This window comes from Saccopteryx bilineata, chromosome X (genome assembly GCF_036850765.1).
Source record: "Saccopteryx bilineata isolate mSacBil1 chromosome X, mSacBil1_pri_phased_curated, whole genome shotgun sequence".
Classification (NCBI taxonomy): domain Eukaryota; kingdom Metazoa; phylum Chordata; class Mammalia; order Chiroptera; family Emballonuridae; genus Saccopteryx; species Saccopteryx bilineata.
The window spans coordinates 59616445-59638348 of record NC_089502.1 but is presented as its reverse complement, the minus strand read 5'-3'; the positions used below and the strand labels follow the sequence as shown (position 1 = coordinate 59638348).

At 42.1% G+C, this 21904-nt stretch overlaps 2 protein-coding genes across 2 annotated transcripts; one reads left to right on the top strand and one right to left on the bottom strand.

Moving 5' to 3' along the window:
• Positions 1-4957: 4957 nt before the first annotated feature.
• Positions 4958-11679, bottom strand: HNRNPH2 (heterogeneous nuclear ribonucleoprotein H2). The gene is made up of 2 exons (XM_066249606.1): positions 11542-11679; positions 4958-7147 (listed from the first exon to the last, which is right to left on the bottom strand). The coding sequence occupies exon 2, from the start codon at positions 7092-7094 to the stop codon at positions 5745-5747; it is 1350 nt and encodes a 449-aa protein (XP_066105703.1). The 5' UTR covers positions 7095-7147; positions 11542-11679; the 3' UTR covers positions 4958-5744.
• Positions 11680-11927: 248 nt separating this feature from the next.
• GLA (galactosidase alpha) lies at positions 11928-21517 on the top strand. Its single transcript, XM_066249598.1, has 7 exons — positions 11928-12154; positions 15504-15678; positions 17246-17423; positions 17967-18058; positions 19856-20017; positions 20258-20455; positions 21229-21517. The coding sequence occupies exons 1-7, from the start codon at positions 11958-11960 to the stop codon at positions 21499-21501; spliced, it is 1275 nt and encodes a 424-aa protein (XP_066105695.1). The 5' UTR covers positions 11928-11957; the 3' UTR covers positions 21502-21517.
• The last annotated feature ends 387 nt before the right edge of the window (positions 21518-21904 follow it).

Sequence of the window (21904 nt, the reverse complement as noted above, 5' to 3'; positions counted from 1 at the left end):
CCCTTTTCACAGTTCAGTGCTGACCACTGACCTGCTCCAGGCCCTTTTTTGACTGCCTCTCTAAACCCTTTTTTAAAATAACTTTTTATTGAATTTATTGGGATGACATTGGTTAATAAAATCATATAGGTTTCAGCTGTGCCATTCTATAACACATCTGTATATTATATTGTGTTCACCCCAAATCAAGTCTCCTTCCATCATCATTTATCCGTCCCCCAGTCACCCTCTTCTCCCTCCCCCCACTCCCTTTCGCTCTTGTAATCCCCATACTGTTGTCTGTGTCTATGAGTTGTTTTGCCTAATCCTTCACCTTTTTTACCCAGCTTAGTAACTCCCCTTCCCTAAGCCCTTCTGAGTTTTCTTATTTTGCAGAGGAAGCAAACACCTTAGCTCTCTGGGCTAGCAAATCTTTTCCTCGGGTTTGGTGACATCTAGTGGCTAACTGGAGAATCTTTGCTCATACTTAGTGAACATTCTGGAAAATTAACTGAGCAGCCTGGAAAGCAAAAACACCTACTGTGAACCCTCTTAGAAAGGCTGCCTGAAGGGCTTAGGAGGTGAAGGTAATGACTGGCTCATTATGGCATGAGTCAAAATGGAGTTACTGCTCTCTTGCAGCTGTGATAAATTAGATGTCATCAAAGAATCTCAAATTAACTCCAACTGTATCCTCAAGTGTGAGTGATTTTCTAGAAATGGTGCTCAATTAAAAATGTTCTTGAATAAAATAGAGTTCCATCTCTGAGTGCTTCTCTGGGTCCCATGCTCTAAACATAGCAAGGATACAATCTATTTCCTGTCTGGTCAGTCAGATCTACAGAAATCTGTAGAAGCTGGTACTGACCTGAGAGCATTCAGAACTTTAGGTTATTGAAAGGTATAATTTTTAATGACCACTATAATGTGGGCAGAAATTTAAGATAACCACAGGTATTACAGGCATTGTTAATAAAAATATGAAAATTGTACTTTAAGAGAAAGTTTAAACTAGTTATAGGAAAAAAAGGGAGACAATCAGAGATCATGAAGGAAGCTGCTTCTTAAAGGTTTAACATCATTAAAATGTCCATATTACACAAAATAATCTATAGATTTAATGCAATGCCTATCAAGATACCAATGGTGGATTTCACAGAACTAGAACAAAATTCCAAAAATGTATATGGAACCACAAAAGACACTGAATAGCCACAGTAATCTTGAAAAAGTTGGAAGTGTCATGCTACCTGATATCAAACTATACTACAAGACTATATATAGTAACCAAAACAGCACAGTACTGGCATAAAAACAGACATATAGATCAATGGAACAGAATAGAGAGCCCAGAAATAAACCCCCCACCTAAACAATCAATATTTGACAAAGGAGGCATGAACATACAATGGAGTAAAGACAGTCTACTCAATAAATGGTGTTGGGAAAACTGGAAAGATATATGAAAAAAAATGAAACTAGACCACCTTTTTACACAATACACAAGAATAAACTCAAAATGTGTTAAAGACTTAAATATTAGACATGAAACTATAAAAATCCTATAAAAACATAGACAGTAAAATCTCACACATTTCTTATAGTAATATTTTTTCAGATGTATCTCCTCAGACAAGGGAGAGAAAAGATAAACAAATGAGACTGCATCAAACTCAGGTTTTTGCACAGCAAAGGAAACCACTGACAAAATGAAAAGTCAATCCACTGAATGGGAGAACATATTCACCAATACATCTGATAAGGGATACATATCTAAAATTTATAAAGAACTTGTAAAACTCAACACCAAAGAAAACACTAAGCAAATCTAATTTAAAAATGGGCAAAGTACTTTTTTTAAAAAAATCATTTTATTTTATTTTTTTATTTTATTTATTCATTTTAGAGAGACAGAGAGAGAGAAGAGAGAGAGACAGGGGGAGGAGCTGGAAGCATCAACTCCCATATGTGCCTTGACCAGGCAAGCCCAGGGTTTCGAACCGGCGACCTCAGCATTTCCAGGTCGACGCTTTATCCACTGCGCCACCACAGGTCAGGCTAAAAAAAATCATTTTAAAGAGGGGGAGAGAGAGAGAGACAGAGAGAGAGAGAGAGGTGGGAGAACAGGAAGGATCAACTCCCATATGTGCCTTGCCCAGGCAAGCCCAGGGTTTTGAACCAGTGACCTCAGCATTCCAGGTCGACGCTTCATCCACTGCATCACCACAGGTCAGGTAAAAATGGGCAAAGGACTTAATGAACTTTTTTAAAGAGGACATATAAATGGTCAATGGATGTATGAAAAGATGCTCAATGTCACTTAGAGAAATGCAAAATAAAATCACAATGAGGTATTACCTCACACCTGTCAGAATGGTTAGCATCAATAAATCAACAAACAACCAGTATTAGCAAAGATATGGAGAAAAGAGAACCTCATGCACTGTTGGTGGGAATGCAGATTGGTGCAGCTATTGTGGAAAACAGTATGGAATTTTCTCAAAAAATAAAAATGAAATTGCTTTACAACCCAGCAACTGGGAATTTATCCGAAGAAACCTGAAACACTAACTCGAAAGAATATGTGCACCCATATGTTCATTGCAGCCTTATTTACAACAGCCAAGATTTGGAAGCAGCCCAAGTGCCCATCAGTAGATGAGTGAATAAAAAAAAAAAAAGCTATGGTCCTTTATACAATGGACTACTACTCCGGAAAAAAAACCCAAAAGGAAAACCTTGCCTTTTGTGACAGCATGGATGGACCTAGAGGGCATTATGCTAAGTGAAATAACCCGGTCAGAGAAAGTCAAGTACCTTATGATTTCACTCATTTGTGGAATCTAATGAACAAAAAGAGACAAACTCACACATAGAGTGGCTGACAGCTGTTGGGTGGGGAGAGGCTGGGCAAAGGAGGTGAAGGGATAGAACAGAAAAAAAGACAAAAATAACTGATGGACATGGACAACAGTGTGGTGATTGCCGGGAGGAGTGGACAAATGGTGACAGATAAAGACTTGACTTGCGGGTGGTGAACACACACTGTGGTAGAGAGATGTGGAGTTGGGAAATGTGAAACTTGTGTTACCTGGCGTCATGCTAATAAATCCAATTTTAAGGAAGGTTCTGACAGGCCTTCTAGAGAGCTGCCAGAGGTTCCAAAACATGGTTGGGAAACCTGCTGCACCAGCACATTCTCAAGCATTACCCCAGAACTACAGAATTACAGAAACTCTAGGAGTGGGGCCCAATAATCAATGATTCAACAACTCCTGCAGAGGATTCTGGCACATAGTTCAGTTTAAGAACCACTGGTTTAAACCAAGGTTTCAATGCTCTGAAAAACCTTAAAGGGTATTTAGAGACTATTAATTTACATAGGAGACTGAATTATTTCTGTAATACAGTCCTACTTTTTCAAAACATAAAAAGATGCCTAAATCTTCTCATTTATGGTTAAATGAAAGAAGACAATTATTTTTTTTTTCTTCTTTGGATTTTGGAGCATGCTGCCTTGTACTCCAGGATAGCCCAATAGTCCTGTGGACAGGGGGGGGTAAGTTTAGAAACAAACAGAAAGTTGCTCCACTTCAATATTAATCAAAGAAATGTAAATAGCAGTGGCCTACCAATTTTCAACTAATGAATTGGCCAAAATCATGAATACAGAGGTACCTTGTCTATCACTGGGGTTAGGTTCCAGAACCTCCGCAATAGGCGAAAATCAGCGAAGTAGTGACCTTATATTTTTTATTATTTATATATATTGTTTTCAATTTTTTTTTTGGCAGAGAGCCAGAGAGAGGGACAGATAGGGACAGAGGGACAGACAGGAAGGGAGATGAGAAACACCAATTTTTCATTGCAGCTCCTTAGTTGTTCATTGATTGCTTTCTCATATGTGCCTTGACTGGGGCGGGGGGCTACAGCAGACCGAGTGACCTCTTGTTCGAGCCAGCAACCTTGGGCTCAAGCTGGTGAGCTTTGCTCAAAGCAGATGAGCCTGTGCTCAAGCTGGCGACCTCGGGGTCTCAAACTTGGGTCCTCCACATCCCAGTCCGATGCTCTATCCACTGCGCCACTGCCTGGTCAGGCTAGTTTTCAATTTTTTAGGCTAGAAAATGTTTACTGCAAAAAATAATTAAAATATATAAAAATATCTATATACCACAAAATCTCCCAATATATCAAAAAACCCACGATACAAAATTAGACCGCGAAAAGTGAACCGCAATATGTCAAGGGACGACTGCAATGTGCATCACTGAGAAGGCTATGGGGGTAAACGCACATATACACACCCCTGATGGAAACACAAAGTACCATGGTCTTTCCAGTAATAGAAATAAAAAGCTTCTAAAATGTGTGTACCTTTGACTCAGAAATATATCTTAGAAATCATTAATGACATATGTAAAAATGTATTAAAATGTTAATCAATGTTGATATATTTTAAAAATTGGCCCTGGCTGGTTGGCTTAGCAGTAGTGTCGGCCCAGCATGTGGATGTCCTGGGTTTGATTCCTGGTCAGGGTACACAGAAGTGACCATCTCCTCCATACCTCCCCTTCTCCCTTCTCTCTCTCTTCCCCTCCTGCAGCCATGGCTCAACTACAGCAAGTTGGCCCCAGGCGCTGAGGATGGCTCCACGGCCTCCACTTTTGGCACTAAGAAGAGCTGTTGCAGAACAATGGAGCAACGCCCCAGATGGGCAGAGCATCACCCCCTAGTGGCCTTCCCAGGTGGATCCCAGTCGGGGCACATGCAGGAATCCGTCTCTGCCTCCCCTCCTCTCACTGAAAAAAGGAAAAGAAATAAATAAAATGGAAAACAATTTCAACAGCACAGAACTGTGTAAAAGAAATGGTTCATATGACAGAACATAATAAAAATCAAATTGTACAAATTCTTTTTCCAGTTTTTAAAAGCCAGATTTATTTTAACAAGTTTCACTGAGTACAATACATCTAATGGAAATCACAATACAAGGAAAGATTTAAATCAAAGCTTCAGAATTTTATACAAATGACATGACCCAACTCTTAAAGTATTGATTGGTGTTACATCTCAAAACTGTCCCAGATCTTAAAAATAAAATAAAATAAAAGTATACACTCACGTGCCTTACAGGATAGCAAACCAAAAAGCTAGAATTAACAAACATGCCAAATGTTTTCACTTTGAATCGTAGACAGAGCTCCTATATTTGAGTTTTACAGAAAAGCATGTTTTTCAACACGCATCCAAAGTTTTCAATGTATTGTGGAATAAGAGCAACATTTAACATAAGTGAAACTGCTTTAACCTAAATACGCTTACTGCTTAGGTACACTCCTATAACGTAACTAACTTGAGGAAGGATGAAAGTTGTTTTAATAGTTATGGTCAATACTGAACTGTTATTACACTCTAGATAGTACTTTCAATGTTCAAAATTACTGAGCTTGTTTGAAAACAATCTTGACTTCCATTTTACAGTAAGCATAAATCACAAGTTTATAATGCAAAAGTGTTAATCTTTGTTTTCTTAAAAAAAAAAGAAAGAAAGAAAGAAAGAAAGAAAGGGAGAGGGAGGGGAAAGGGGGGGAGGGAGGAAGGTAAGAAAGCAAGAAAGCAGAAAGAAACTGACCAAGAATGATCAGAATCAGTATTTCCCATTTACCAGTAATATTGGATATGCTAGACAGCCCTCCCATTCTACTCAACTCCCATAAATGCACAGCTTTTATTCCTATAATAGCTGTTTACTGCTCCTCCTCTTTCTATGCAAGGTTTGACTGATAGTCACTGGAGTTTTCCTGCAGAACTTGGTCATATCCACTCATACTGCTCTGACCACCATAACCACCTCCGTAGCCACTACTCAGCTGCTGGCTAGCAGGACCTCCATAACTGGACTGGTTGGATAAGCCCATCCCTCCCATCATTTGGCTGCCATAAGCACCGCCACTTGCCCCTGCTGTAGAATTCAAAAAGAGCTCTACGTAGCTGTGATCGTAAGCACCCCCACTTGTTCCTGCAGTAGAATTCAAGAAGAGCTCCACATATCTATGCTGCATATTAGCTTTATCTTTTGCCATGGCTGCTACAGCATCTTCATGGGTAGCAAATTCAACATCTGCCTCACCAGTAACTCGGCCATCAGGTCCAATTTCAATGTGTACTCTCATAGGGTTAAGAGGTGAGAAAAAATTGTAAATATCATTCTCAGTGGCTCTGTAAGGTAATCCCCTCATGTGTACACAATGACCTGTGGTACTCTGGAAACTGGACCCACCATCTCCATATCTATGATCAGACATTCCTGAAAAACAGTAGTTGAGGTCTCTCCCAAATCTATCAGACCCAAAGCCATATCCATCATTATAGCCACCGTAATCATCATAGCCTGCATACCCTCCACCATAGGCGCCCCGCCTCATCCTCTCAAACCCTGCCCCTCTGCCAATGCTATTATACCCTCTGCCAGCCCCTGGCCTATCATAGGGACCTGGTCGCTGCATGGCCATGAGCTTTCTAGGGGGGTCATAGTGGGTTCGGACTTCCGCTCGGCTACTCTTGAAGATTTCAATGTACCTGTGCCCTATTCTTTCCTTGTGTTTCTTTAAGGCCTTTTCAGCGATCTCCTGTGAAGCAAACTGCACAAAGGCCTCCCCTGTGCTCCGCCCCTGAAAGTCCACCGGCAGTGTCATCCCATTTGGCACAATTTCCAACCCTGAAAAAAACTGAACAATCTCCTCCTTGCTACAGCCAAACGGGAGTCCTCTAAGGCGGACGAAGCCATCATTCGCGGTATCAGGACTGTTTGGGCCTGTGTGCTTCAACACCCAATCCATTTCAACACTGTTGGACTTGAATACTTCAACGTATCTGTGTCCCATGGTTTCTCTGTCCTTCTTCAGGGCCAACTTCACTTCATCTTCCGACTCAAGTTCGACAAATGCTTCGCCACTTGGTCTGCCTTCTCTGGTGTAGATGAAACGAATCCCTGACGTGCCATTCTGGATTTTGCAATCAGAGAAGAAGCGCATCACTTCATCAGCAGAGCAGGACCAGGGAAGGCCCCGGACCTTCACCACGTAACCCTCCCTGCCTTCCGAGCTCAGCATCATGGTGACTGTTAGGCTCTTGGTGGCAAGCTTGGCTCAGTGCAATTTCAGCGTAGCTGAAAAAAATGTTCACAATATAGTAATGGAAAAAAAGCCAACTATTAACACATAATTCAAATACACTGATAGCTTTTTTTTATAAGACATTCATAAAAACAAAAAGGCTGTACCACATTTCTAATTTAACATTTACTTGATACTATTATGTGTTAGATATCATTTATATTTATTTATGTATTCATTTTAGAGAAGAGAGACAAAGAAAGAGATAGAGAGATAGAGAAGGCGGGGAGGAGCAGGATGCATCGACTCCCATATGTGCCTTGATCAGGCAAGCCCAGGGTTTTGAACCGGCAACCTTAGCGTTCCAGGTCGACACTTGATCCACTGCGCCACCACAGGTCAGGCTGTATTAGATATCATTAATGGTGCTTATTTCTTGGTGGTGGAATTAAAGGACCTTTTTGTTTCAAGGAATATTTTCTTTGGAAATTTCTGTATGTTGTAAGATTTCTACATTGACCATATATTAACATCATAATAAAAAAAAGAGTAAAAAATTAACACCAACAAAACCAGTGGAAGATGTCAACAAATAAAAAAATGGCTATGCATGATTACATAAAAATGAAAACTTCCATTATATCAAAAGAAAGATGAAACAGAATAAAAAGACAAATAATACACTTAAAAGATAGCTGCAACAAACACATGAATAACCTTATATAAAGAAGTTACATAAGCCTGACAAGGTGCACAGTGGGTAGAGCGTCAACCTGGAACACTGAGACCCAGGTTCGAAACCTGGGTTGCTGGTTTGAGTGTGGGCTCAAGAGTTTGAGTGTGGGGTCACAGGCTTGAGAGTAGGATCATAGATATGACCCCATAGTTGCTGGCTTGAAACCAAAGGTCGCTGGTTTAGGCAAGGGGTTACTGACTCAGTTGGAGCCCCCCGGTCAAGGCACACATGAGAAAGCAATCAATGAACTAAGGTGCCGCAACTATGAGTTGATGTTTCTCATCTCTCTCCCTTCTTGTCTCTCTCTCTCTCTCTCTCAACCTCTCAAAAAAAACTTATAAAATCAGGGAAATATTAAGAACTAAGATAAATGGGGAAAAAAGACATTATGGGTAATTCACACATTCATTTTACATTTTTCAGTTGCTAGACCCAGTACTCGGCTCTGGCATACAAGGATCAGTAAGTCCAAAAAGGACTCATGGTCCTAAAGGGGCACTATATGTCTACTAAAAACAAAAGGGCAAACAAACATCTCTGCTATAACATAATTCAGTGCAGGGTGATGTTAAAGCAGGGCATGGTTGATCAATTCTATCAGTCGGCAGTGAATGGTTAAATGAAACAGACTAACTGGTTCAGGGACCCATAAACAAATTTTAAAAATTATGATGGAGCAGCCTGACCAATGGTGGCACAGTGAGACGCTGAGATCCCAGGTTTGAAACCCAAGATGACCAGCTTGGGTGCAGGCTCACTAGCTTGAGCACAGAATCATCAACATGAGCCCATGTTCCTGGCATGAGCCCAATGGTCACTGGCTTAAAGTTCAAGGTCACTGGCTTGAGCCCAGGGTCGCTAGCTTGAGCAAAGGATGATTGGCTGAAGCTTCCCCTTTCCCCTCAAGGCAGGTATGAGAAGCAATCAGTGAACAACTGAAGTGACGCACGTACAAGTTGATGCTTCTCATCTCTCTCCCTCCCTCTCTCTCAAAAAACAAAAAAAACAAAAAACGAAGATAGATGAGATAAAGCTGGCAAGGTAGTGATAAGACCCCAAAGGCCTTATCTGACAAACAAACCTAAGGGCCTTTCAGGGGAGTGTGGGGATCTGAGTGAGCAGGGGTAAGTGACATTTTCAGAACCCTTTCAGACAGATCGCCATGGCAACAGTGCAGCACTCAAGCAGAGAGGGTTGAAGTGACACTAGTAAGATCAGTTAGAACCCTCATCTAGAAATATGTTAAGGATTCACATAAGGCAACAGCAGTTTTAAAGATGTGATCTACGCATTCAAAGCAGTGGACTCTATGGGACTTAATAACAGATTAAATATAGGGGAAAAGAGACATGATACAGTCAAGAAGTCTGAGAAATGTTCAAATCTCATTCATCACCTGAAATGCACGTTAAAACCAGAACTGCCACTTTTCACCCATCAAGAGAGTGAAAACTAAACAGTGATGATAAATCAACGCTGATATTCAGGGTTCATAAACTAACACACATGCAGGATAGTAAAAGTTGATACAGTATTTCTAGAAAGCAATTTGGAAATATGTATCACGTCTATTGAAATAGTAAACCCCCTTCAGGTTACATGCCCTGAGGAGATGATATGAAATTAAGACGATTTATGGGGCTATACAATCCTTGAAAGGATTAATTTTATTAAGAAAGATAAAATACTACATACTTAATTTAAAAATTATAAAACTATTTAATAATGTGAGAAATTATTTGATATAATCTTAAGTGACCCAAGATCACAGCTACCCTATAATCTCAACTATGTAAAAAACATATATTCTTAAAAAAATTTTTTTAATCAATTTTAAGAGAAAAGAGGAAGGGAGAGAGATGAGAGAGAAACATCGATCTGTCGTTCCACTTATTTATGCATTCTTTGGTTCATTCTTGTATGTGCCCTGACTGGGGAACAAACCCGCAACCTTGGCATATTGGGACAATTCTTTAACCAACTGAGCTACCTTGCCAGGGCTAAAAATTTACCTTCTTCATCCCTGCTAGTATTTCTTCCAGAGCCTAGTTAACTGAAATGCTCACACATGTTCACTGCTGTACTGTTTGTTAGTAAGTGCAGAAAATTAGAAACCTAACTATCCATCAATAGAGGGATAGCTGAATGAATTATACTTTATCCTTAAAATGGAGTGCGTTGAAGCTGTTAAAAAAAGATCTGCCCTGACCTAAGGTTTCCAAAATATATTAAATGGAAAAATATGCATAGTATGATCCTATTTATTTTAAAATAGAAGCATGCTTTTACGTATGTTTGCAAATGTATAGAGGAAGATTTGGAAGCATATAATATAAACTTGCTTTCTGAGAAAAGAACTGGAGGGTAGGAAGAGTGAATTTTCACTTCTTACCTTATATACGACTACATAGGTTTAATTTTTTAAAAACCACTGTAATTGGAATTAAAAAAAAACGTTAGGAAAAAATATATGTATGGGGAATGTGTGAAGTGTTAACAGTGGTTTCTGACTGGTACATCTATGGCTTTTTCAATTTTTATTTCAAAAATGGTGGTGCATTCTTAATTTTCCACAGATGGTTACTTTTATTTCAACAAAAATAAACATTAAAATGTTTGCCTTCCTGGGTCTTGATATAACAAATTTTATTAAAATTTCTAATTTTGTATGTAGGTGGCTTATCTAACATGGTCTTGGAACACCGGGCCTCGTGGAAGGTACAAAGTGTACTAACTGCCATAAAACTATAGCGGATTCAATTCAACAAACACTAACTATCTATTATGTGCCTTGCCCACTGCCTCTGCAGTGATAATTCTTCCTAAAAACCATCTTTAGATTTGCGTGATAAAATTTCAGATTAGTTTTTTGCCACTGTTAGCTCTTGAATGGCCCACTCCATTTACCGTCCCTGCCGCACTCTGGGCCTTAATATCCCCTCTGTTGTGGTAGGGAGGTTCTGCTTCATTTCTGTATCTCCTGGGAGGGCCACTACGACTCCGTTGCCTGAATTAGGAACTAGGAGTCCATTTGTGAGTTAAGAATTCGTGTATTTCTGTGTGTGTTATATATACACTTTTTTATACACCAGAATGCTGAGTAAGTTATCTTTGGGTGATGAATTACGAGTATTTTTTTTAGCTTATAGAATACTGTTATTTTTCAAATGTTCAAAGCCGAACAAGTAAAAAAACTGTTGTTATAAGCAGAAAAATAAACGGTATTTCAATACTCAACTCAGTAAAAACATTTACGAGGCGCCTCTGCTGGGCACGTAACGTTTGCCTGGATGGGGTTTTTCATATAAGATTGACCTGGTGCCTCTCCCTACACACAATCAGGCAGCGGGGACCGAGTCCTTAAAGGACGGACCGGCACTCGGACCACGCGTTTCGATGTTTTTCCTAATCCCCGGACGGGGTTTTCAAACGTTTTTCACCTTAAGGCTTCTCCTCCGGGTCCCCTGAGACCCGCCCAGACAGAGCGATACACAAAAACCACACACAGTCACGAACGTCCACCATTTCCCCACCAGGCGCAGCAAAGGCGGCTTCCCGGCACTGAGATGGGGGAGTGAGGGGCGGGGGAGGGGAGAGCAAGGAGCGAGGAGCGAGGAGCGAGGAGCGGAAAAGGCGACGGCAGCCCACGGACCCCACTTTAGTCTGCCTCATCACCACCCCTGAGTCCCCAGTTCGAACCCAAACACCAACCTCGCACGATGCCGATGCCGGACGCAGCTCCTCCTTCTTCCCTCCAACGGCTATAGCGAGACGGTAAGACGACGACCAGAACTACTTCTGCTCACGTAAGCGGTTGATCACGTGAGCGCCTACGTCATGTGAGATCTCGGTCACGTGAGCAACTCTCGGTTTAAACTCCGGAATCATTAAAGTGCCTCACTTCCTTCTGGTATGGAAATAGGGCCGGCCAATCTCCAGGAAGAAAGAACGTGATTGGTTGCTGTGCTTTTTACTTGATTGATCATTGGTCCGCCTCTGGAGATAACCGTCCCAGTTGCCTGAGAAACAATGACGTCATTACTTAACTCTCCAGTGATTGGCCCGTCCCTAAAATTAAACTTAAAAACCCAGTTTACCGCGATAATCTGTAATGCATAGTTACAGTAATGATGAGGCGGACAGCCATCGTCCAGCCGCTGGGCTGCGTGACAGCGCTTTGCTTAATGGCCTTGGTTCTCTGGGACGTTCCTGGGGCCTGTGCCCTGGACAATGGTTTGGCCATGACCCCTACCATGGGCTGGTTGCATTGGGAGCGCTTCATGTGCAACACTGACTGTAAAGAAGAGCCGGATTCCTGTATAAGGTATGGGAGATGTTGGGTACCCCTTTCTCTTCACCTTTTCTTGTGTTTGGAGCGGTAGAAGGTCTCAGTCGGAGCATCTGAGCCTGAGGGAGAGCTTCCTTTCTGCTGCTGCTTTTTTTTATTCTCAGCGAACTTCCTCGGGTGGGGATCAGCCCTGAATTTTCTCCGTCTGACCTCTCCTGAGGTGCGAGTCAGGCCAGTGGCCCTGGCTTCTCCGTCTCTGCCGGATTTCCCAGCTAGGGACTTTTCTCCATTTACCATCCATTTACGTTTAGACCCTTCTTGTGAGTTGCTGCCCTGCCACTACCAGTAGTAGCAACGAGTACAGCTACGATGAGTAAGAGAGACAGAAGACCTTTCTTCTTCTTTTTGGGTCACAAGGTTCCTTGACTGTAACTTGAGAGAGACCGTGGAGTCTCTGCGATCTCCCCACCTCTCTCGCCTTTGAGTGTGGCGTCTGGCAGAAACATTGACCTGGAGGAACTTGATACGAGCATAGCTCGCTTTGTTGCCCTTCGCAGATTTTGAAGGCAAGAAGACCTTACACCAGCAACAAAAGATTAGGACTCGCTTTATTGCGGTGGTCTGGAACCAACATCGCAGTATCTCCCAGGTATGCCTTCTGTGGAAGCCAAGGTGGAGGCTTGTTGGCTTGTTGGTTCGCAAACTGGCCAGGAGCATCCTGGGTGTAATCTGAAACTGCCCTGGTCAAGGAGCGCTGGGAGAAACGACAGGAAAGTGGCAGACCATTTCAGATTGGTAGGTGGCAGTTTTAACGAGCAAGGGAACTTACCTATGCAGCTTGTCTTGGAAGGCTGCAAGAGAAGTAGTTTTCCACACCTGCTGGCCAAATAAAGGTTTGTACAGAGCTGGGTTCAGTCACGTACAGGCATACCTCAGAGATATTGTGGGTTCAGTTCCAGACGATCGCAGTAAAACGTCATTTCTTTTGCGGGTGGAGGGTCTTGCCTTCGATTTGTAAGAAACGCAACATCTGTGAGGTGCAACAAAGTGAAGTATCAACACATTTCTAGCTTCTGGGAGTGAGGAAAGCACGCTGAATGCACATTCCAAGGACAGGGGAGGAGGTAAGGAGCCCGCAATTGTCAGGTCCCACTGGGAGGTGAACATGTTTTCCCTGACCTTCCTCAGCAAGACTAGCTGGATAAGACAGATATTGAACCTATCTGATTTACACATTCCTTGTCTGTAAATTGGGAATAAAAACTCTTACCTCAGGAATATAACTCAGAAGGATCTGTAAAATAGTTGTGTTTTTTTAATTTTCAAAAATTTCACTTACTGTTAACATACAATATTATAAAGCTTCAGATGTACAACATAGTGATTAGATACTTGTGTAACTTATGAAGTGATTACCCTGATAAGTCTAGTACCCACCTGTCAATCAGTTTCTTTTTTTATTGTTTGTTGGGGTGACACTAGTTAATAATAAAATAATTCTTAGACCTAATAAAGATACCGCAGGTGCAGAGGCCCCTCTAAAAGCAGCGATTATGGTCTAGCCCAGTGGCTATAAGTTACTCCTATGAATGTCTTTACAGCTTCACAGATAAAGTCAGGATGTTGGTCAAACATCACAGAATTAATTGACCTAAGTTACAGACGAAGTTTATTGTGGCCCTGGGTTAAAGTGTGTAGCAATTATGCCCATCACCTATTTCCTTTTGTCTTTTTTTTATATAAGTGGTGGTTGTTTTATTTTTGTATCTGATTATAAAGCATGATCAATGCAAAAAAAATGTAGATAGTAAAGAAAAGTATAAGGAAAATAAAGATTCTCCTCATTCCACTCCCCAGAAGTAATCATGATTATTTACTGGAAAACTATTCTAAGGCTGTATATTAACATTTTAAACATAATTTAAGCAAATTCCTCGTAATTGCTATTCAGGCTCTTCAATTTTCCATTGTCCATGTGATTCTTTCCTTAGAAGTCTAGTTACTGGGTTCAAGGGTGTGCTCACTTTATGACATACCAAACTGTCCTCCCCAAATGTTTTACTAGTACACATTCCCAACAACAGTATATGAAAGTGAACAGGATTAAACATCTTTTTGTTTGCTAAATTGGCTCTTTTTATGGATTGCCTCTATGTTAGTTCCCTGTTTTTCAATTGGAATGGTTTTGTTTGTTTTGAGGGGGCCTGTTTGTTTTTTGTGTGGTTATTCTGTTTTTGTTTTGTCTTGTCTATCATGTGTTGTGAATATATTGGTTCTTGCTATATGTTGGTTTTAATATTTATATATCAAATATCGATTTTTTTCGTTTGTTATTTCTGACTGGTGTCATGCTGAGAAAGTCCTTTCTTTCCTACTTGAAGATAATATAGTCACCTATATTTTCTACTAGGATGTTTATGGATTTTAAAAATACTTAAATCTTTAATCCATCTGGTCTTTATTGTGCTATAAAGAATGCCACATTTAATATGAACTAAATTTCACGGTACCAAATGTGTGGAAGGATCTGTTTCTGAACTTTCTGTTTAATTCCATTGATGTGCGTATTCCAATGCTACTGGTACCACACCACCTTTGCTTATCTTTTGCAGAATGCACATGTTTAATCTTTTAGCTGAACCTTTTGAAATAAGAAATATTGGAGTTTGTGCTGCCTGTTACCATTTCACTAATTAAATAAGGGACAGGGGTTGACTCTTTTCTGGGTGTTTTATTCAAATAGCTGGCTATCTGAGGAGGGATTTTCTTAGTTCTAATAGCCTTTTCAATTTCATGTATTTCTCATTCCTATTTTAATTGTTCAGGGTTCTCAGGGTAGAAATATTAAGAGTGGAGGGGACAGCGGTAGAGCGTCGGCCTGGAGTGCGGGGGACCCGGGTTCGATTCCTGGCCAGGGCACATAGGAGAAGCGCCCATTTGCTTCTCCATCCCCACCCCCTCCTTCCTCTCTGTCTCTCTCTTCCTCTCCCGCAGCAGCCAAGGCTCCATTGGAGCAAAGATGGCCCGGGCACTGGGGTTGGCTCCTTGGCCTCTGCGGCAGAGCCACGCCCCGGAGGGGCAGAGCATCGCCCCCTGGTGGGCAGAGCATCGCCCCTGGTGGACGTGCTGGGTGGATCCCGGTCGGGTGCATGCGGGAGTCTGTCTGACTGTCTCTCCCCATTTCCAGCTTCAGAAAAGAAAAAAAAAAGAGTGGAGGGGAAGGAGAAAAAACAGGGCTCAATTCATTTTAACTTGCATTGAATGTGATTACTACCCATCTATTACTGAGTTGGAAAAAATTGAAAACCCCAAAGTGCCTAACAAGTAGGAGGTGCCCAAGCATTTGTATAATGAATTATCACGATTCTTGGAATTTCTCTTTCAGTGAGAAGCTCTTCATGCAGATGGCAGATGTCATGAACTCAGATGGCTGGAGGGAAGTAGGGTATAAGTACCTCTGCATTGATGACTGTTGGATGGCTCCCCAGAGAGACTCAAAAGGCAGACTTCAGGCAGACCCTATACGCTTTCCTAGTGGGATCCGCCACCTAGCTAATTATGTAAGTTTATAGATAATTTTCTTTTTTTCCGTTCAGAAGACTAAACACTTCTGCATGGAGGCTTGTTCAAAAACACTTAGAATGTCAAGTAGCCGCCATTATCTGAACATGGAATTGCAAAGCTTATCAGTTGGAATGTTCATCCCATCAGCAGATCTGTTTTGCAATAGTTCTTGAGGCCCATCTCAGATAAGTTATTTTGCTGAAACAGCCAAATTCTCTGGAAAGAAAAAGGAACTTGGTTCTTGACATATGTGTACATATATTTCCATATAAGCTCTGAGCAGTATTGCAACTGTACTATTAACTAGAATTTTAGAAGATAGGAGTTATACTTTCTGGGGATTGTTAAAGAGTAATAGAGCTAAACATTAGTTAAGGCAATGAAGACATTATTCAGTACTGTTGCAGCAAGGGAAGGAACTGCGGTCAATTCTGAGTATAACAAAGACAAGTAGGGATCTGTAGCCAACAAGCAGATTGAGAGTCAGAGAATGGAAAATGACCAAGGGAACACATCAAGGAGAGGAGGGTTCTTGCTTGTCCAGGCCAAGAGCTTAGATATGAAGGGTGGGAGATGAGGAACTTGATCATATATCGAGAGTGGGAGGAAGACTTAGCAGGATTCTTTTTTTTTTAATTTTTTTTATTTATTTAGTCATTTTAGAGAGGAGAGGGAGAGACAGAGAGAGAGAAGGGGGGAGGAGCTGGAAGCATCAACTCCCATATGTGCCTTGACCAGGCAAGCCCAGGGTTTCAAACCGGCGACCTCAGCATTTCCAGGTCTATGCTTTATCCACTGCGCCACCACAGGTCAGGCAAATTCTTTTTTTTTTTTTTTTTCCAGAGACAGAGAGAGAGGGATAGACAGGGACAGACAGAAAGGAATGGAGAGATGAGAAGCATCAATCATTAGTTTTTCATTGCGCATTGCAGCACCTTAGTTGTTCATTGATTGCTTTCTCATACGTGCCTTGACTGCGGGCCTTCAGCAGACCAAGTAACCCCTTGCTCGAGCCAGCGACCTTGGGCTCAAGCTGGTGAGCTTTTGCTCAAACCAGATGAACCCACACTCAAGCTGGCGACCTTGGGGCCTCGAACCTGTGTCCTCGGCATCGCAGTCCGATGCTCTATCCACTGAGCTACCTCCTGGTCAGGCTAGCAGGATTCTTACTATAAGTGGACACCAAAGGCCGGGATTGAGGCCTTGCGAAGAGGGCTCTCAGAGAAGCCTGATCAAGGTTTGGTCAAGGAGAGATTCTGTCCGGAGAAATGTGTCATTGCCCTGGAAAGGTAACGTTTAGGTTTCCATCAGAGAAAGATTACAGTGGCTGATAGCTTTCTCTTTAGTTCTGTGCTATAGCTTACCTGTGTAGTTTGAACTCAGCAGAATTGGAGGGTTGGCTCTTTGTCTCCCAACAAACTCATCTGGATAGTTTGGGGACTTGTGGGAAAACATGTTGCCAGTACTGGTGAAGTGCACATGTCTTCCCACAGCCTAGAGTGGTTCTCCCTCTCGGCTTCATGATTGCCCGTCCATTGTGGTGACTCTTTCCTCTTGTTTCAGGTTCATAGCAAAGGACTGAAGCTAGGAATTTATGCAGATGTTGGGAAAAAAACCTGCGCGGGCTACCCTGGGAGCTTTGGATACTATGACATTGATGCCAAAACCTTTGCTGACTGGGGAGTAGATCTGCTAAAATTTGATGGTTGTTACTGTGACAGTGTGGAACAGTTGGCAGACGGTATGTTTCATTCCAGAGATTTAGCCATGAGCAAAGAGAAGAACTTTGAGGCCAAGGTAACTGAGCATCCGTAGACATAAATTTCCCATTTGAAGTACCCAGTCAGAAATACTGGAAATAATTATTGTCAATGTGTCCGAGCTCCTACCTCGTCTCTTCTTTCAGTTTGTCCATGCATTCCTTCATGCAGTGTAAAATCCATGCTTGCCCATCCATGGCTAATATGCACTTTTATTTCAAGAGGGCTCTGAGTTCATTACAAATAGTAATTCTAACTCACCATACTATCATTTGGGAAAACATCAAGAATGTCTAACAGTCACAGAGAAAGGGGCATCTTCATGCCTGCCTTTCCTCAATATATGCACCACCCTGGACTGTATCTGGCAATTAATAATACACCTTCAGCACAGAACAGCCACTTGTTTCTGCTGCTTGTTTAAAATAGAAACATGGCCCTTCCAGGCAGCCTCTTTTAAACTATATGGCCCCTGCTGAAAATTCCCTTCTTCCCCTATTTTCACCTATTGTTTCCTCATACAGGTTATAAGCACATGTCCTTGGCTCTGAACAAGACTGGCCGAAGCATCGTGTACTCCTGTGAGTGGCCCCTTTATATGTGGCCCTTTCGTAAGGTGAGCTAATGAGTCCAGAATCCAATAGAGCCTTGGTGATAGATTTTCAGGACTTGAGAACAGAAGTCTCCCTCAAAGTCCCACCTGACTAAAGGTCTCATCCTCCCGTCTCTCCTAGGCTCCAACCACTACCTACTATCCCCACTGCCCTACTTGGAGTCTAAGCTACCACCACTTGGGAAGTCAGTCATCTTTGATTCTTCCCCTTGTCTCAGGTTTCAGAACCTGTCCATCAGCAATCCTATCAGTACTATCTACAGAATGAATCCTGAGTCAGCCCATTTCTTTCCATCTCTTCTGCACCCATCTTGGTCTTTCAGGTCACCATCATCTCTCACCCTGACTGCTCCTCAACAGCCTGATCTCTCTACTTCCTCTCTGCCCCTGCCCCCATCTGTTTTCCAAGCAGCACCAGAGTATTGTTGTCAAAATGTAAATGGAATCCTCTCACTCCCCTGCTTAAAACCCTGAACTGGCTTCCCATTGCACTTAGAAGACAATCAGACTCCACTGATCTGGCCCTGGCCTACCTCTCCAACTTCATTCGTGTTCTTTCAAAGACAGAGAGAGACAGACAGACAGGAAAGAGCGAGATGAGAAGCATCAATTCTTCGTTGCAGCTCCTTAGTTGTTCACTGATCACTTTTTCATATATGCCTTGGTGGGGGGCTACAGCAGACCGAGTGACCCCTTGCTCAAGCCAGTGACCTTGGGCTCGAGCCAGCAACCTTGAGCTCAAGCTGGTGAGCCTTGCTCAAACCAGATGAGCCCGCACTCAAGCTGATGACCTTGGGGTTTCGAGCCTGGGTCCTCCGTGTCCCAGTCTGATGCTCTATCCACTGCACCACTGCCTGGTCAGGCTGTACTGGTGTTCTTTCTGTGCCTCAAATACTCCAAGCCTATCCTATTGTTGCATCAGGGCCTATTGATTATTGTTCTCTGCCTGGTACAGTGTTTCCCAAGATTTCTCAGCTCCTTAACATTGTATCAGACCAGAAACCACATACTCAGACTGGTCTTCTCACAACTACTCTTTATCTAATGAATGGATAGGGCTCTAGCCATTCATTCTTTATCACATTAACCTGTTTAGTTTCCATCTAAGACCTAAGCACTATATGGAATTATGTGTTGACTGGCTCATCATCTGTCTCCCCCACTAGGATGTAAGTTCCAACAGTGCAGGGACATCGTCTGACTTTATCTCTGTATCCCTAGCATACTGTAAGTGCTGAATAATTATAGAATGAATCCCTGTTATTTCCTTCTAATCTCTGTAAGATATTCTTCGCTGCTTTCTCAACATCTTAAATCGTGGGTATCATACATGCCCTTTTAAAAACTTTTATGTGTTCCTGTAACGAATGATAAACCTAGGATTCAGGTTGCCTTATTGTATTTGATAAGTTCTGTAATTTTTCAGCTGTTTTTATTTTACTTATTCAGATCACTTGTTATTTCTGATTATAAAAACAATACATGTTCATTTTAGAAGTTTGAAAATACCGTGAGGTGTGTGAAAAAAGTTAAAATTCTCCATAATTCTAGTAACCTAGTGACCATTTGATAAATTTCCAGCATAAATACTGTTTAAGCCATTTTAAGTAGCGCTTCAAATTATATTGCCTACTTCTGAAGCAACTTACAATGAAACTCTAAGGATTTAGCTCTCCTCTTGGGGACCTGTAAACTATAACCTGAAGAGAAGGCTGTAAGTGCTTCCTTTAAACTTGACTGTTTTCACCTCACAGGAATGTTAGTAGAAAGTAAACAGAAGAGTAATCTCTGTTTTCACAGCCCAATTATACAGAAATCCGACAGTACTGCAATCACTGGAGAAATTCTGGAGATGTTTATGATTCTTGGCAAAGTATAAAGAGTATCTTGTTCTGGACATCTTCTAACCAGAAGACAATTGTCAGTGCCGCCGGACCAGGGGGTTGGAATGACCCAGATATGGTGAGCACCTGAGCCCTTTTTAATTAATTTATTTTTTTACCTGAGCCCTTTTTGTTCACACCCTTGCAGTGGGCCTGTTTCCTACTTGACATTCAAGGTAAATCGGCACATTCTGTGGAGCAGGCTTTACGTGATAGTCTTCAGAGCTGTGTGCTGTGGAAAGTGGCTTTGGCCTCTAGGCAACTTGAAGAATGTTTCTGTCTTCTCTCATTTGAATTCTAACTTCATTCTTTCTCCCAGTTAGTGATCGGCAACTTTGGCCTCAGCTGGGATCAGCAGGTAACTCAGATGGCCCTCTGGGCTATCATGGCAGCTCCGTTACTCATGTCCAATGACCTCCGAAACATCAGCCTTCAAGCCAAAACCCTCCTTCAGAATAAAGATGTAATTGCCATCAACCAGGACCCCTTAGGCAAGCAGGGGTACCTACTTAGAAAGGTATAGTAAAGAATGTTCTATGGGAGAAAATAGGAATTGGCCAGGTACGTGTTCTCCTGCCATCTAGTTTACAGTTCACCCAAATGTTTATTTGGGGTATTTATTTTAAGATGGCTTTATAGCCCTGGCCGGTTGGCTCAGTGGTAGAGCATCGGCCTGGCGTGCAGAAGTCCTGGGTTCGATTCCCGGCCAGGGCACACAGGAGAAGCGCCCATCTGCTTCTCCACCCCTCCCCCTCTCCTTCCTCTCTGTCTCTCTCTTCCCCTCCCTCAGTGAGGCTCCATTGGAACAAAGATGGCCCGGGGCGCTGGGGATGGCTCCTTGGCCTCTGCCCCAGGTGCTAGAGTGGCTCTGGTCGCAACAGAGGGACGCCCCGGAGGGGCAGAGCAGCATCGCCCCCCTGGTGGGCGTGCCGGGTGGAAACCGGTAGGGCGCATGCGGGAGTCTGTCTGACTGTCTCTCCCCGTTTCCAGCTTCAGAAAAATACAAAAAAAAAAAAAAAAGATGGCTTTATAACCAAGTGTCAAATTTGGCTCGGGCCTAAATCTGTTACTTATGAGGATATGCACTGATCTTCTGAGAACATGTTTTTTAATCTTGATATTGATAGGAAGTTTTTTGCTAGAATCATTTTATTTCCCAGACATGCTACAGGATGATTTTCATTTTTTCCCAGAAGTGTTTCATAGTTCTGACAAGAAGACTGAATGTTACAAGGCGGCTTATTGCTAGTTACCAAGCTGTCCCAACTGTTTTCTTGGCTTCCTTTTCAGGAAGACAACATCGAGGTGTGGGAACGCCCTCTCTCGAACTTAGCGTGGGCTGTGGCTATGGTGAACCTTCAGGAGATTGGAGGCCCTCGTTCTTACACTGTCAATATTGCTTCCCTGGGTAGAGGAGTGGCCTGCAATCCTGCCTGTCATATCACAGAACTCCTCCCTGTGAAGACAAAGCTGGGGTTTTATGAATGGACTGCAGGCTTAAAAACTCGAATAAATCCCACAGGCACTGTTTTGTTTCGGTTAGAAAGAAGCAAGACATTTTAAAAGCTTTAAAAATTTATATTTTGTTGTCAGAGTGACTATGTACCCCACCATCTGTCTGTTGTTTTTGCTTGTGTTCTCAGTTCAGCTGTTTCATTCCCTTGGATAAAATTTTACTACAAAGACCAACAGGGTACAAAAGGCCCACTCAAAATACAAAGTATTTTAATCCACTAGAAATTATATCCTTTGCATGAAAAGATTTTACACCTACTAAATTTGAGGGGGAGTGTCAGAACGTTAAGGGGGCATGAGAAGCCTGAAGAACTGTAATACATAGTATGGTGGTACTTAGAAAATGGGGTCCAAATTCCTCATTAAATGACTGAAGTCACAAAGGTATGTGAGACAAATTGTTTCACTCTTGGTAAACTTTACATTCACTGTGAAGACAGTTATTGCTGAG